Source organism: Ovis aries, chromosome 3, assembly GCF_016772045.2.
Source record: "Ovis aries strain OAR_USU_Benz2616 breed Rambouillet chromosome 3, ARS-UI_Ramb_v3.0, whole genome shotgun sequence".
NCBI lineage: Eukaryota > Metazoa > Chordata > Mammalia > Artiodactyla > Bovidae > Ovis > Ovis aries.
This window is the reverse complement of record NC_056056.1, coordinates 33,525,343-33,541,259: the sequence shown is the minus strand read 5'-3', so window position 1 is coordinate 33,541,259 and position 15,917 is coordinate 33,525,343. Positions and strand designations below refer to the sequence as shown.

Sequence of the window (15,917 nt, the reverse complement as noted above, 5' to 3'; positions counted from 1 at the left end):
TGATAAGTCGCTTCAGTCGTGCCCGACTCTGTGCGACCCCATAGATGGCAGCCCACCAGGCTCCCCCGTCCCCGGGATTCTCCAGGCAAGAACACTGGAGTGGGTTGCCATTTCCTTCTCCAATGCATGAAGGTGAAAAGAGAAAGTGAAGTCGCTCAGTCGTGTCTGACTCTCAGTGACCCCATGGACTGCAGCCCACCAGGCTCCTCCGCCCATGGGATTTTCCAGGCAAGAGTACTGGAATGGGGTGCCATTGCCTTCTCTGACGTACTAACTATGCACCCCCAAATTCTTAGCATGTAAAGCTGGGTTTCCCAGGTGGCTCAGTAGTAAAGAATCTGCCTACCAAGCAGGAGATATGGGTTCAATCCCTGGGTGGGAAGATCCGCTGGAGAAGGAAATGGCAACCCACTCCAGTGTTCTTGCCAAGAAAATCCCATGGACAGAGGAGCCCGCCAGGCTAGTTCATGGGGTCAGAAAAGAGTCAGACGTGACCTAACGACTAAACAACAAACTACAAAACTGTCATATTAGCAATGATTTCATCTAAGTCTCTATAAAAATGTGGATCAAGGCTGAATTTCGAAACAGTCTCCTCAAGATTGCTATTCACACATTTAGTTATTTTTATTGGGTATAGAATTCTGTACTATCACCAATGGCAATTAGTCAACCTTGCCCACAAAGAAGTCTTAATGAAATCCAGAATTACCTTAGATAATATTTTGTCAAATATTAGAAAGTTGCAAGCCTTTTTTTCTTTTTACTTCAGTACAAGTCTGGAAATAAAGCAGGGTTCATTCTTCATTCATTCATTCATTCATTTATCAAGTCAACAAATATGTGTACAACAAATATGTATGACTGTGCCAGGCACTGTGCTAGACTGCCAGAAAGAGTGTGGTGAACAAGACCAAAATGTGTCCTGTGTTCACCAAGCCCACAGTCTAGTGTGAGAAAGATGGTAAGCAGGAAAACAAGTCATAATCACAGCTGTGATCAATACCACGAAAAGCAATAAATGGGGTGCTGTCCCAGAGGACCAGGAATGTGTCTAAGGTGCTCAGAAAAAGCTTCTCTGAGGAGGGGACACTAAAGCTGAGTCCTAGAAGATAAGATAGGTGAAGAATGTACAAGATAAGACAGTAAGTCAAACAAAAGTGAGACTACTTAAGAGAACATACTGTTGAAGATTCTATTTATATGAATTTCAAAATCAGACAAAATTAATTTATGGCAAAAAGAGATCATAATAACAGTCTGATGAGAGGGACTAAATGGGGGCCCTCTGAGGTGCTAGAAATAATTCTGTTTCATGACTTGGGTGACAGTTACATGGCTGTGCATAAATGCAAAAATTCATTAAATTATATACTTAAGATCTGTGCATTTGTATATAATGTATACCTTAAAAATGATAGAGAAAATAAAGAATATATGTGTCACAGTATGCACGTGTGTATGTGTGTGTGTGCACACAGTTTATAGGTAAAAATTGGGAAGGAGGGAGGGTACATGCCAAGACACCTTCTAAAGCAGAGAACAAAACATGGGAAGCTCACAAAGTGAAGGAAAGCCACTCCACAGCTCAGTGAATGAACAAGGAAGAGTGGTATGAAATGAGACTGGAGACGTGGGCAGACAACACCCAAAAGGTCCACAGTGAGTTTTATCATAAGCCCAATGCATGTCCTGATTTACATTTTTAAAGGATCACACTGTTTATGGTATAGAAAATAGACCGGAGGGCAGCCAAAGTGCAAAACAGTTACAAGAGTGCCACCGTATACCAGGCCAGTGGCAATTACTGGTTAGGCTAGGAGCAGTACAAGACTCTAAACTACTTCTAAAATATGCTACTAAGTGCCCGTTTTTGAGCAGGACACTAGAAATGTGAGTCTCCTCTCAATTTCAAAAGGCAATTGGCTGGATCAAAAGGAGAACTGTGGAACCACTTCCTTGTACAGGTACTGTATTTTAAATCTCTTCTGTAAACTGATAAGAATGCTGATGAACTGACACATCTTTGCACTAAATGCAGAGCTCTGAACAACTTATTAACCAGACTGAGGCTAGTGTCCCATCTAGTACTAATGTAGATGGTAGCACTCTACCATCTATAATCACATTTCCCTTGCTTTGTCTTCTGATCAGTATAAGGAGGAAGTCTCTAACTATCAAATGATTGCCTGTCTTTACTCACTTGAAAAATAAACTTTACACTTATAAAACATATTTTAGTTAACCATGGAACTCCATGAAGTATGGCCTGAGTACAAGCTAAGAATAGTTCATAAACTGCACTGATTGTTAATCATTTCAGATGTAAGTAGGCTCAAGCTGATGTTTCTGACTTTTTAAAATTACTCTCCAAATTCCTGACTTCTAAATCATCCATGATTTTAGGAATAAAAAGCAGGACAGTCACAAAGAACTAATTTTGGTTCCCAACTGGGTTCACTGTATTAAACTGTTTACTACTCATAACAACTTTCCAGATATCTCTTAAATGAAAGAAACACATTATCATCCTTTCTTAAGAACTCAGGGGAGAGAAAAGAAATGTCAAGTTTCTTCTCTCAAGTGTCTGTGTGGTGTTAATATGGTATGGAGGTCAGTCCCTTGCTGAGGGGTCTTAGGACTCAATCATGTTTAGCTGTTAAGTCTCTATGGGGGCAGGATCCGTGTGGTCAACAAGTACTCTACCAATCCTGCAGCAGATTCTTTAGCAATGGCATTCCAAGCCTCTGGGCAGTCATTTAAGCACAAAACATAAAACAAAAGATCCCAATTATTAAAAACTGTTAGTCACTCAACAAATATGAAGGCAATCAAAAGAACTACCTTCACATACAAATGTGGGACTCACCAACAGTTAGCATTTTAAAATAGCAGTTAAGAGAAGGGAGAAGGCTTCCCAGCCTGATCCTGTCTGCATCTGTCACACAGTAGCTCAATAAACAAGGAGAAAAGGAAAGATATATACATTTGAATGCAGAGTTCCAAAGAATAGCAAGGAGAGACAAGAAAGCTTTCCTCAGTGATCAATGCAAAGAAATAGAGGAAAACAATAGAAAGGGAAAGACTAGAGATCTCTTCAAGAAAATTAGATGTCAAGGGAACATTGCATGCAAAGATGGGCTCAATAAAAGACAGAAATGGTATGGACCTAACAGAAGCAGAAGACATTAAGAAGAGGTGGCAACAATACACAGAACTACATAAAAAAGATCTTCATGACCCAGATAACCATGATGGTGTGATCATTTACCTAGGGCCAGACATCCTGGAGTGCTAAGTCAAGTGGAACAAAGCTAGTGGAGGTGACAGAATTCCAGTTGAGCTATTGCAAATCCTAAAAGACGATGCTGTGAAAGTGCTGCACTCAATTTGCCAGCAAATTTGGAAAACTCAGCAGTGGCCACAGGACTGGAAAAGGTCAGTTTTCATTCCAATCCCAAAGAAAGGCAATGCCAAAGAATGCTCAAACTGTCGCACCACTGCACTCATCCCACACACTATTAAAGTAAGGCTGAAAATTCTCCAAGCCAGGCTTCAGCAATACGTGAACCGTGAACTTCCGGATGTTCAAGCTGGTTTTAGAAAAGGCAGAGGAACCAGAGATCAAATTGCCAACATCCGTTGAACCATCGAAAAAGCAAGAGAGTTCCAGAAAAACATCTACTTCTGCTTTATTGACTATGCAAAAGCCTTTGACTGTGTGGATCACAAGAAACTGGAAAATTCTTCAAGAGATGGGAATACCAGACGACCTCACCTGCCTCCAGAGAAATCTGTATGTAGATCAAGAAGCAACAGTTAGAACTAGACATAGAACAGACTGATTCCAAATCGGGAAAGGAGTACGTCAAGGCTGTATATTGTCACCCTGCTTATTTAACTTATATGCAGAGTACATCATGAGAAATGCTGGGCTGAATGAAGCACAAGCTGGAATCAAGACTGCCGGGAGAAATATCAGTAACCTCAGATATGCAGATGACACCATCCTTAATGGCAGAAAGCAAAGGAGAACTAAAGAGCCTCTTGATGAAAGTGAAAGAGTTTAAGTTGTCTTAAAACTCAACATTTAGAAAACTAAGATCATGGCATCTGGTCCCATCACTTCATGGCAAATAGATGGAAAACAATGGAAACAGTGAGAGACTTTATTTTGGGGGTGCTCCAAAAATCACTGCAGATGGTGACTGCAGCCACAAAATTAAAAGACACTTGCTCCATGGAAGAAAAGCTACAATCAACCTAGATAGCATATTAAAAAGCAGAGACATTACTTTGCCAACAAAGGTCTGTCTAGTCAAAGCTATGGTTTTTCCAGTAGTCATGTATGGATGTGAGAGTTGGACTATAATGAAAGTTGAGCACCAAAGAATTGATGCTCTTGAACTGTGGTGTTGGAGAAGACTCTTGAGTCCCTTGGACTACAAGGAGATCCAACCAGTCAATCCTAAAGGAAATTAGTCCTGAATATTCATTGGAGGGACTGATGTTGAATCTGAAATTCCAATACTTTGGCCACCTGATACAAAGAACTGACTCAATGGAAAAGACCCTGGTGCTGGGAAAGATTGAAGGCAGGAGAAGGTGATGACAGAGGATGAGATGGTATGGTTGGATGGCATCACCAACTTGATGGACATGAATTTGAGTAAGCTCCAGGAGTTGGTGATGGACAGGGAAGCCTGGTGTGCTGCAATCTATGGGGTTTCAAAGAGTTGGACATATCTGAGCGACTGAACTGAACTATCTTTGAATGTTTGCACATATGGATGAATAAATACAAACTACTCTGCATGTTTACTTAAGTAGCAGTTTACAGTGACTCCATCAGTGATGAGAGAAACAATTTTCCTTTGGGAACTAGTTCACAGCAACTTGTCACTTCACAAGGGAAGTTGTTCTTATTCTCCCCCTATTAATAATACCATGTCTCCATTTCTATGTATACAGTCTCCAAAGTACAATTATACCTGTTCTTTGATATTATAAGATAGATAAGGTAGATTATTCCACCCTATTTTACAGATGAAGAAACTATAAAATTCAGGGATTAACAGCTAATAAGCGGGAAGGCCTAAACTATAAATCCTTTATGAGTCATCTTGGAACATTTTTGTGAAATGGATCACTTTGTTTTAAACCAGACTATCCTCTCCTGGCCCAAACACAATCATGGACTACTTACTGATAGATCCAATATAGTGAAATTGTTATTAACATAAGGTCCATCCTTCAATATACACATTTTTCTGTCTTCCAGTTGGTGCCAGACATATTCTAAGGTCATTAATCCCCAATGAGTCAAACTCTTTATACAAATTATACAAATAATCAATCCGTTCCCCTTCACTGTTCATTCACTCTCTTGATGGTGGAACCTGTAACTTGCTTCTCACTGACAGAATACAGTGAAGGTGACTGATGTCACTGCCTTGATTGAGAGACTATTATAATTTTTTTTTTTTTTTGGCCATGCTGAGAGGCATTTGAGATCTTAGTTACCTGACCAGGGATGGAACCCAGACCCTCTGCGTTGGGAGTGCAGAGTCTTAACCAGTGGACCACCAGGGAAGTCCCAAGAAAACATTATACACAATGGTGACGAGATGCCATTTCCATAATATAATTCATTACCTAGGACTCCATTGTAACAGTTTGAAGATGAGTTTCCTGTTGACCTTAAAGAAGCAAACAGCACATGAAGTGCCTATGGTGATGGCCATGTGGCCAGAAAAGTGGGCAACTGCTAGGAGCCAAGAGCCTTGGCCGAACAATTAGAAAGAACTAAATCCGGCCAACAGCCACATGAGCCTGGACAAGGACCCCGAACTCCAGATGAGAACACAGCGCCAATGACGCTTGCATGGCAGGCTGGTGACACATAAGCAGAGAAGCCAAGTCACTGGTGCCCTGACTCACAGAAAAGTGGGAGCCAATAAATGTGTGTTGTTTCATACCACCAAATCTGTGGTAATTTGTCACCCAGCAATAGAAAACCAATATCCAATACTGAAAGCACTACACCATCCTCTTTCCTAGTATAAGAGATAACCTGAAGCCCCATCCACAAAATCAAGACTACCTGGGGCTTGAGAGCGAACACATGAATGTTACAGTAATATAGCTTCCTCCTTCTTTACATTCATTTCTTGGTTTATTACTTGCTCTTCAATACAATGGAATATTCCTTTGATGAGGTGCTTCTCAAAATGTAGCTGCCAAGCGGAGTGCAAATTCTTGCACCCTACCCTTAATATACAGAATCAGACAGCCTGGAGGTGGAGCCAGCAATCTGTCTTTTAACAAAGGCTCCAGGTGATTCTGAAACACTCTCAAGTCTGAGGACCACTGCTCTGGTGAAAACAAACACGAATGCCACTTCTGCCAATTCCTCAGCTGAAGGACAAGCCACATCATCAGCTCAGTGCTCAGAATACGGGAGTGGGGTAGCCTATGCCTTCTCCAGGGGATCTTCCCAACCCAGGAATTGAACCCGGATCTCCCGCACTACAGGCGGATTCTTTACCGGCTGAGCTACCAGTGAAACCCTAACCTCCTGATAGGGACTTCAAATACTGCAGTGCAAACAAAGACAAGGTATAATGAAATTCAGCAGGTATTCACTAAATGCAAGGCACTGTCCTAGTAATAATCTACTAAGAAAGAAAAACATCAAATCTAACTGAAAATGAAAAAAGGGGAGGCATTATATTAACCCTAGGATAGACATTTGAAGTTTCTAAAAGTACTTTTCACGGATCACAACCTTGTTGTGGTGAAGGGGCTTGTGTAACTCAATGAAGGTATGACCCATGCCATCCAAGGCCACCCAAGATGGACAGGCCATAGAGGAGGTTCTGGCAAAATGTGTCATGAAAGGATGGTCACAATGACAGACAGAAATGGTAAGGATCTAACAGAAGCAGAAGAGATTAGGAAGACTGAAAAGATTACACAGAAAAACTGTACAAAAAAGGTATTAATGACTTAGATAACCACAATGGTATGGTCACTCACCTAGCGCCAGACATCCTAGACTGTGAAGTCAAGTGGCTCTTAGGAAGAATTACAAAGCTAGTGTAGGTGACAGAATTCCAGCCAAGCTATTTCAAATCCTAAAAGATGAAGATGTTAAAGTGCTGCACTCAATATGTCAGCAAATTTAGAAAACTCAGCAGTGGCCACAGACTGGAAAAGGTCAGTTTTCAGTCCAATCCCGAAGAAGTCCAATGCCAAAGAATGTTCAAACTACTGAACAACTGTACTCATTTCACATGCTAGCAAAGTAATGCTCAAAATCCTTCAAGCTAGGCTTCAGCAGTACATGAACTGAGAACTTCCAGATGTATGAGCTGGATTAGAAAAGGCAGAGGAACCAGAGGTCAAACTACCAAAAATCGTTGGATCATAAAGAAAGCAAGAAAATTCCAGAAAAAATATCTAGTTCTGCTTCATTGACTACATTAAAGCCTTTGACGGGGCAGATTACAACAAACTGTGGAAAATTCTTAAAGAGATGGGAATACCAGACTGCCTAACCTGCCTCCAGAGAAACCTGTATGCAGGTCAAGAAGCAACAGTTAGAATCAGACATGGAACAATGGACTGGTTCCAAATTGGGAAGGGAATATGTCAGGGCTGTATATTGTCACTCTGCTTATTTAACTTCTATGCAGAGTACATCACATGAAATCACAAGTTGGAATCAAGATTGCTGGGAGAAATATCAAAAACCTCAGATATGCAGATGACACCACCCTAATGGCAGAAAGTGAAGAACTAAACAGCCTCTTGATGAAACAGGAGAGTGAAAAAGCAGGCTTAAAATTCAACATTCCAAAAGCTAAGATCATGACATCCAGTCCCTTTATTTCATGCCAAACAGTTGGGGAAAAAGTGAAAACAGTGACAGATTTCTTGGGCTCCAAAATCACTGCGGACAGTGACTGTAGCCAGGAATTTAAAAGTCGCTTGCTCCTCAGAAGGAAAGCCATGACAAATCTAGACAATGCATTTAAAAGCAGAGACACGACTTTTATAAAAAATAAAAATAAAAAAAATAAAAAAATAAAAAGCAGAGACACTACTTTGCTGACAAAGGACCATACAGACAAAGCTATGGTTTTTCCAGTAGTCGTGTACAGATGTGAGAATTGGACCAAAAGAAGGCTGAGCAGTGAAGAACTGATCCTTTCCAACTGTGCTAGAGAAGACTATTGAGAGTTCCTTGGACTGCAAGATCAAACCAGTCAATCCTAAAGGAAATCATTTATTTCCTGAATATTCATTGGAAAGACTGATGCTGAATCTCCAATACTTTGGTCACCTGATGTGAAGAGCCGACTCACTAGAAAAGATCCTGTTGCTGGGAAATATTGAAGGCAAAAGAAGAGGGCGACAGAGGCTGAGATGGTTGGATGGCATCACTGACTCAATGGACATGCTGCTGCTGCTAAGTCGCTTCAGTCGTGTCCGACTCTGTGCAACCCCATACATGGCAGCCCACCAGCCTCCCCCGCAGCGGACATGAGTTTGAGCAAACTTGGGGAGACAGTGGAGGACAGGGAAGTCTGGAGTGCTGCAGTCCATGGGGTTACAAGAGTTGCAACTTAAGACAATTAAAACACGACTTAATGACTGAACAACAACAAAAGTACTTTTTATCAATACAAGACTTTAAGAACTGCACCCACAAAGACTATGACTCAGTGGGCAAAGAGATGCCATTTCCATGAAATTGTCATTTACATCTGCTGACGAGTCAGACAGGTGGTGAGAGAAGATTGGAGAAGAATTAGAGCAGTGAGACAAGAACACGCAGGTCTCGATGACAAACATGTTTCCTTGCTAGACTTTATCCATAGTAAACAAGAGATGAGGAGATAAGACAAAAGGAGGGACTGTCTAGTGAAGGAAGCTGAAATCCTCGCTGAGGACTCTGGATATCAAACACAGGAAAAACACGTGGGAGGCACTACAGATGCTAAAGGAGGAGACTGGTGTTTGAAAAAATTTACTTACTCTTCCTTAGCTAAAACATCCTTCCTCTTGGTATAACCTTCTGGCACGTGAGTATACGTACATATGCTATATGCCAATTAGTGTTCACAAGCAGAAAAGCACAAATGCCAAGGGCAAGGAAGTAAACTTACCTAACTGAATTTATTAACTCTATCTGTTTGCTTCCTTGCCCATATGCCACCTAACTGAGTTACTTGAAGGCAGGAATTCTAGCCTAGCTTAATTTTGCAGTTGCAATGCTGTGTCTGAGCCAGAGCAGGCCCTCAATAAATGCTTACTGGATAAACAAAACCAAACTGCATGAACTGGTAAGGGTGCAGGCCAGATTCCAGTTCTTTAGCACAACCATCAAGATGTACAAAGCCTTTCTTTTCCACCTGAATTCACAATGATCAAAGTTCCTGTAAATAGGCTATTGTTTATAGCCAAGTTAATTATTACCACGATAGCAGAAACCAATTCGTCATAAAATTATAGTCTTGATACCAAACAAGATTTTTCACAGAACACTTTTTCTCTGAAGCAAAATGATACAATTTGAAACTAGCTGCTACACTATTAATTAAAACTAAGCCTTCCTTAGGTCAGATTAGGTAAACCACAATATAAGTTTCACCCTTAGATAAGTGGAAACATTCTTCAACTCAGGATAGGAAGAGAGCAGGAAAGATAAGTCTGGTGAGAGTGAAATCCCTCAACATAACTGTTTAAAGGTACATTAATAAGCAACTGAGAACAATGGTGATTTATTTTCACGTTCAAAATATGAAAGTATCCTTCCAGTTTCCTGGAAATGCACAGCTCCATTTTACCATACTTCCAAATGGTTTTATTCTTGTACATTTTCATTCCTTCAATAAATATTTGTCAAATGCCTACAATGTTCATGTGCTAGACCTTGGTCATGTGCAAGAAGAGAGCTGTAGGATTTGCCCTCCCAGAGCTCATATCCCAACAGAGAGGGCGGACACTCAACAAATTATGCAACTGTTTAATAAGGCTGGGGAGACACAACAAGGAACACAAGTGTTGAGAGAGCATGTAACACTGAATTCATCCCATGCTTCCTTTTGCCCTCAAAGTCAATTGCCTTAACACTTTCTTACTACCGAAACCTAATTCCTACTCTGTGTGTGCACCCCTTTCAGGAGTTATTCTGAATAACTGCCAGGTTTTCAACTGTAGCTCTCAGATGTACCTCTGGGGAAGATAAACTGAACTGGTTCAAAAGTAATTCTTCCACCAGCTGCTTTGATACTATAAATTTTTCTCTACATCTCTTTGCTTTAATATACAGAGTCATGTCAGGAAATAAAAATCTCTCTTTTGAGTGTTTTGAGTCTTCACCCATTCATGGGATGATCTTCTTCAAAAGCTGTTTTAATTCAGTAAGCATTTACAAAAAGCCCACATAATGGAATATGTGATCTTCAGGAAGAAAAGGCCTCCAGGTATAATTTACGTTCCAGGAAAACAGACCACACAGATTTTTTTGCCCTCTGGAGTCATATTTTTTAATATGAACACAGTACTGAGTAAAGAACCGTCTGCGAGAAGAAGTTTATAAATTTGTGCCATGCACTCCCCACACCCACTTTTTTAAAGTAAGTCTCATTACAACTAAAAGAAGATCAACAAACGATGTTTTAGTGAACATTGGATGTTTGCTAAATTGACCTTTGCTTTCCAGAATGATAGGAAATCTGCTGTCAGGCACAGGAAGTGAGTCAGATAACGGAAGGGGGAAAAATAAGAACAGAAAAATCACACTAAAATTTCCTATAAATTAGGAAATTTAAATCTAGGAAAGGCTGCTTATTTAAAAGAAAAAAAAATTAGATTCCCTATCACAGACACTGTTGCAAATAAAACAGTTATTCTGTTGGCACTTACAGAAAGCCAGATCCTAGAATGGAAGAAAAAAATTTTTATGTCAATATTTACAGTGCAAAAGAGATAACAGAAAGGGGAAAACAAGAGGTATCTGGGTTAATAACCTTCTTCAGTGAAAGCCTTGCACTGGGTTAAATTTCGACTTAAAATTTTCAGACAAGTCAGCATCTCAGTTCAAAACAGCATGGCATAATATTGCTCAAAAGCAGAGGAACACACTATGTCCCTTACAGCTATTCCAGTTTGACAAGATCCACTGTGATTTTTCTGTTACTCATTCCACAAATGTTTACTGGATGCCTATGCACAGAAGTAATGGGGAGACACCTAAAGAACTAATCTCATAGAGGAGCAGAGGGTGCTATAAGAGCATATTTGAGAGGTATGAGATATTTAAGGAATGCTTCTCTGAGGAAGCAACATTCAAATTAAGGTGTGAAGATGAGGGACTTTCCTGGTGGTCCAGTGGTTAGGATTGCAATGCAGTGGTTAGGCTGCAATGCAGGGGACGAGGGACCAGGGACCTCAGTTCCCACATGCTGAGCAACAACTAAGCCCTAAAACTGGAGATCTTACATACCACAACTAAGACCCAATGCAGCCAAATAAATGAATAAATAAATGTTTTTTAAAAAGATGTGAAGATAAAGATAAATGGGGAGCTACATTCCTGGCAGACATAATATTACTTGAAGATCTGAAAAAAAAGGAAATGGGAAAGATGGCAACTGATGCTGGCAAGAATAGAGAATGAAAGCCAAGACATGAAGCTGATGACACAGACAAGGGCCAGATCATAGAGCCTTGCAGATGATGTTCTAGATTTGAGGACTTCATTCCAAGAACAAAGGGAAGACAGTGGAGGATTATAAGCAAAGGAGTGATGTGACCAGATACACACTTTAAAAAAAAAGATCATTATGAAGCAGAGAAAAAGGACTGGAAGGGCAAAAGTGGATGTTAGTAAGCAACCAAATCAAGCAGCATTGAACTGTAACCCAAAGTATAAATATTCATGAACTCATATGCATATAAGTAAATCATTGAATAAATATATATTGGGGAGAAACCATAACTCTTCCATGCATTAGTCCAAATAAAATTACGTTAATATTCTGCCCTCAAGGAGGTGAAGTATAACTCTCCATCCCTTAAATGAGGTCTGCATAGCGACTTTCTTCCAAAGAGATTAACTTTACAGGGAAAACCCTGACAAACTACCTCAGCAAGGGAATCAAAAGTCATCAACAGTGATTAAGTCGTGATGATGACATGTACTCTTAGGACAATGAGAAAGGCACTTCAACCCCATAATCCTGTCTAATCATGAGAAAAACATCAGACAAATCCCAGTTGAGGGGCATTCTACAAAATACCTGACTAGAACTCCTCAAAACTATCAAGGTTATCAAAAAGAAGACCGAGAAACCATCATAGGCAAGAGGAGGCAACAGACACGTGACAACTAAATGTTATGGATTATGGATGAGAGCCCAGAACAGACAAAGAACATTCGGTGAAAACTAAGTATGAACTTCAGTTAATAATACTGTGTAAGTATCAGTTCATTTTAATTGTGTCAAATGTACCATAAGATGTTAATAACTGGGAAAATCGGATGTGGGGTATATGGGAACTCTGTACTACCGTCACAATTTTTCTGTAAATCTGTTCTAAAAACCATTCTAAAATTTAAAGATTAAAGTGTATGTGGGGAGAGTGGTAGTGGAGCCATCTTTCTCGTTTAGGCTAAAATGATGGAACTCAACAGGACCTGGTGATTCACCGGGCTCGTGGGTGGGGTAAAGTAATCAGTAGTGAAAGCTGCACAGGTAGCAAGGATGAAAGGTTACTGCCCAGATTTCGGGCTTGGACGACTGACTGGAGTCATTCGCTCATTAAGGGAGCAGTGGAGAAGAACGTTACCTGAAGGAAAGATAACGACCAGCAGGTCCTGGAGGCCCATTATGTACCAGGCGCTTTCCAGTGCTCATTTTGCAAGGTAAAAACTAGTATTTAGCCCAACGCCAAATAAATTAGACTTGGGTATCAGATCCGGTATCAGGTTTACATGAGCTCCAAAGCCCGCGCTCTTTTCACTACACAGTTCCAGGTTCCGCCCGTGCACATATACCGGCACTGGCCGCCCAGGCGCCTCTTTTCTGGGAGTGGAAGCGGGTGCATCTGCAGTACGGCCCTTGCAGTCACTCCCCTTCCCCGGGCCTTATCTACCAAGAGATTCTCTCCATCGCCGAAATTGAATGCAAGAGAGGGGGGTAAAATCTTCATTAAAATAAAGACAAGACACCACAGAAGAGAACTGCATCACCTCTCAAGGAACTAAAAATAATAATAACGAAGTAAAGAAGCCAAGGGAATTCTCCCGCTCCACTCCCGTGGAGCGGTCCCTTAAGGAAAAGGCAATCCCCCGGGAGGGGGCCGAGTCGGAGCGGCGGGCCTAGGATGCTCCCACGCTCCCCGACCCCAAATCCCCAGCACTCAGCAGGACCGCCGAAGAAACTGCCGCCAGTCTGCCCGGAGCCACGCGGCGCAAGGTGACACAAACCACGCCGGCCTCTCAGGCGCCTAGGAGAGGCCGGGACCAGCAGGGCAAGGGGCGTCCGCGGGGCCCGCGCTACCTTGTACTTATCAAAGCCAGCCAGCTGCTCCGGGCTCACGTATTCGTAACTTGCCATGACGACCCGAACACGAGCGCCCAGTCGGCAGCGACTCTCCAAGACGAGATAGGAAACCAGAAGCACTACACCGGCTGAGCAGAACTGGGAGGAACCGGGAGGGCAGAGAAGCTAGAAGAGCCGCGTTCCGCCCACCGCGCACGCGTACCCGCCCCCGCCACTTCCGCCGCCTCTCAGCACGCAAGCGCAGTCATCACTTCTCCCCGCCCACCGAGGGAGGAGTGCTAGGAGGCTCACGCGGTGGGGGGGCCCTTCACAGTCTTAACCAATCAACGTGGACCTGGGATCACTAAGTCCCGCCTTCTAGGCCTCCTCGTCGCTTTATTCGCTAACGTCAAAATTGGTGAGTTGAGGTAAGGCAAGAAGGGAGGTGAAAGGTCAATTTCCCAGGAGGGCTTGCTTTTCGTCCCTGGGGAATGCCTGTGGTACGGCGGCGTCTGTGCGTGGGTAGAGATTTGGTGGTACCGTTTTAGTCTCGGGGGGCAAGGTAGAGTGGTTGTGTGCGAATCAGTTCAGGAGTTCCTCAGAAAAGAGGACTTAGTCCTCCTAAGTCGTAAAAAGCAGAAAAAGCATCTGTGCCCAGCCCGCTTCCAGCTCGTAGCGCAGTATGCTGCACGCAGTGACTTAATGACTGTGACTCGCTGTAGAGAAGCTGGTGAGAGGCTGTTTGCAGTTGGTAAAGGGGCGTGAAAGGGCGTAGGTACCTGGAAAGGGGGAGGCGGGCGAGGGGCTCGGCGCGCCCCACGGGCCAGCCCCGACGTCGACCACCTACCGCCGCGTCCAAGCCCGCGGCCGTGCGCGGGCGTCGGCGCTGCCGGCCCGTGACGCATGTTTGTGAATTCTGAGCACAAACTCCGCTCTATTCCAAATGATGGTTGCTAGTGTCTTCCAAGCAGAGGCGTTGGCCTCTGAGTCTCTTGTTGTTTAGTCGCTAGGTCGCGTCGCACAATTTTTGCAACCCCGTGGACTGTAGCTCGCCAGGCCCCTCTGTGCATGGGATTTCCCAGGCAGGGATACTGCAGCAGGTTACCATTTCCTTCTCCAGGGGATCTTCCAGACCAGGGACTGACCCCATGTCTCCTGCATTGCGGGCATCCCAGGTGGCGCTAGTGGTAAAGAACTAGCCTGCCAATGCTGATAGACATAAGAGATGCGGTTTCGATCCCTGGGTCGGAAAGATTCCCTGAAGGAGGGTATGTCAACCCACTCCAGTATTCTTGCCTGGAGAATCCCAGGGACGGAGTAGCCCAGAGTCGGACACGACTGAAGCGACTTGGCAGGCACGTCCGCATTGCAGCCAGATTCTTTACCACTGAGCCACTTGGGGATCCTTAAATGCATTTGCAAGAAGTTAATTTATATAACTGAAACCAATTGTAGAAAAAATTAGATCAATAGCCTGTGTGTATCAGTCTAGTAAATAATAATAATAGTTGATTGTGCTGTTACTGCTGCTGCTGCTAAGTCGCTTCAGTCGTGTCTAACTCTGTGACCCCATAGACGGCAGCCCACCAGGCTCTGCCAATGGCATAATTATTAATTATCCTTCCACGTGGGGAGTTTTACATAGCTTATCACCAACCCCTGTCACAACACTGAGACGGAAGACACTTTCCCTACTTTGCAGGCTGCTGCTGCTGCTAAGTCGCTTCAGTCATGTCCGATTCTGTGCGACCCCATATACGGCAGCCTGCCAGGCTCCCCCGTCCCTGGGATTCTCCAGGCAAGAATACTGGAGTGGGTTGCCATTTCCTTCTCCAATGCATGAAAGTGAAAAGTGAAAGTGAAGTCGCTCAGTCCTGTCTGGCTCTTAGCAATCCCATGGACTGCAGCCCACCAGGCTCCTCCATCCATGGGATTTAACAGGCAAGAGTACTAGAGTGGGGTGCCATTGCCTTCTCCGCTTTGCAGGCTAGGAAACCAAAATTCAGATGACCTAACCGGCCCAGGATCACTTAATTACACAGCTTGGAAATGGTCGACTCAACAAAGAATGTGGTCTTTGGTATGGAAAACCTTCACCTAAGGGAATCTCTCAATCTCTCTGGGACTCTGAAGCAAGGACAGTTATTTTGAGATTTCATGTTCTTTACATTCATTCATTCAACAAATACTCATTGAGGACTTATATATATCAAGCATAAGTAGTTTATTGTTTCTCCATATGTCTTCTAGACTTTAAGATTCTTATGAAGTAATAGGTGTAAAACTATCATCATACTTGGTGCATAGTACATGATCAATAAAATTGGTTGTTCTTCCTCACTTGCCCTAAGGGGAGGAATT

At 42.8% G+C, this 15,917-nt stretch overlaps 1 protein-coding gene across 2 annotated transcripts in view; it reads right to left on the bottom strand.

Moving 5' to 3' along the window:
* Positions 1-13,753, bottom strand: part of SELENOI (selenoprotein I) — a 45,568-nt gene extending 31,815 nt beyond the window's left edge. For both annotated transcript variants that reach the window (XM_004023649.4, XM_060411957.1), the window contains exon 1: positions 13,575-13,753. In XM_004023649.4, coding sequence (XP_004023698.3) covers positions 13,575-13,631 — 57 coding nt within the window. In that variant the 5' untranslated portion in view covers positions 13,632-13,753. The remainder of the gene's footprint in view (positions 1-13,574) is intronic.
* Between the last annotated feature and the right edge of the window lie 2,164 nt (positions 13,754-15,917).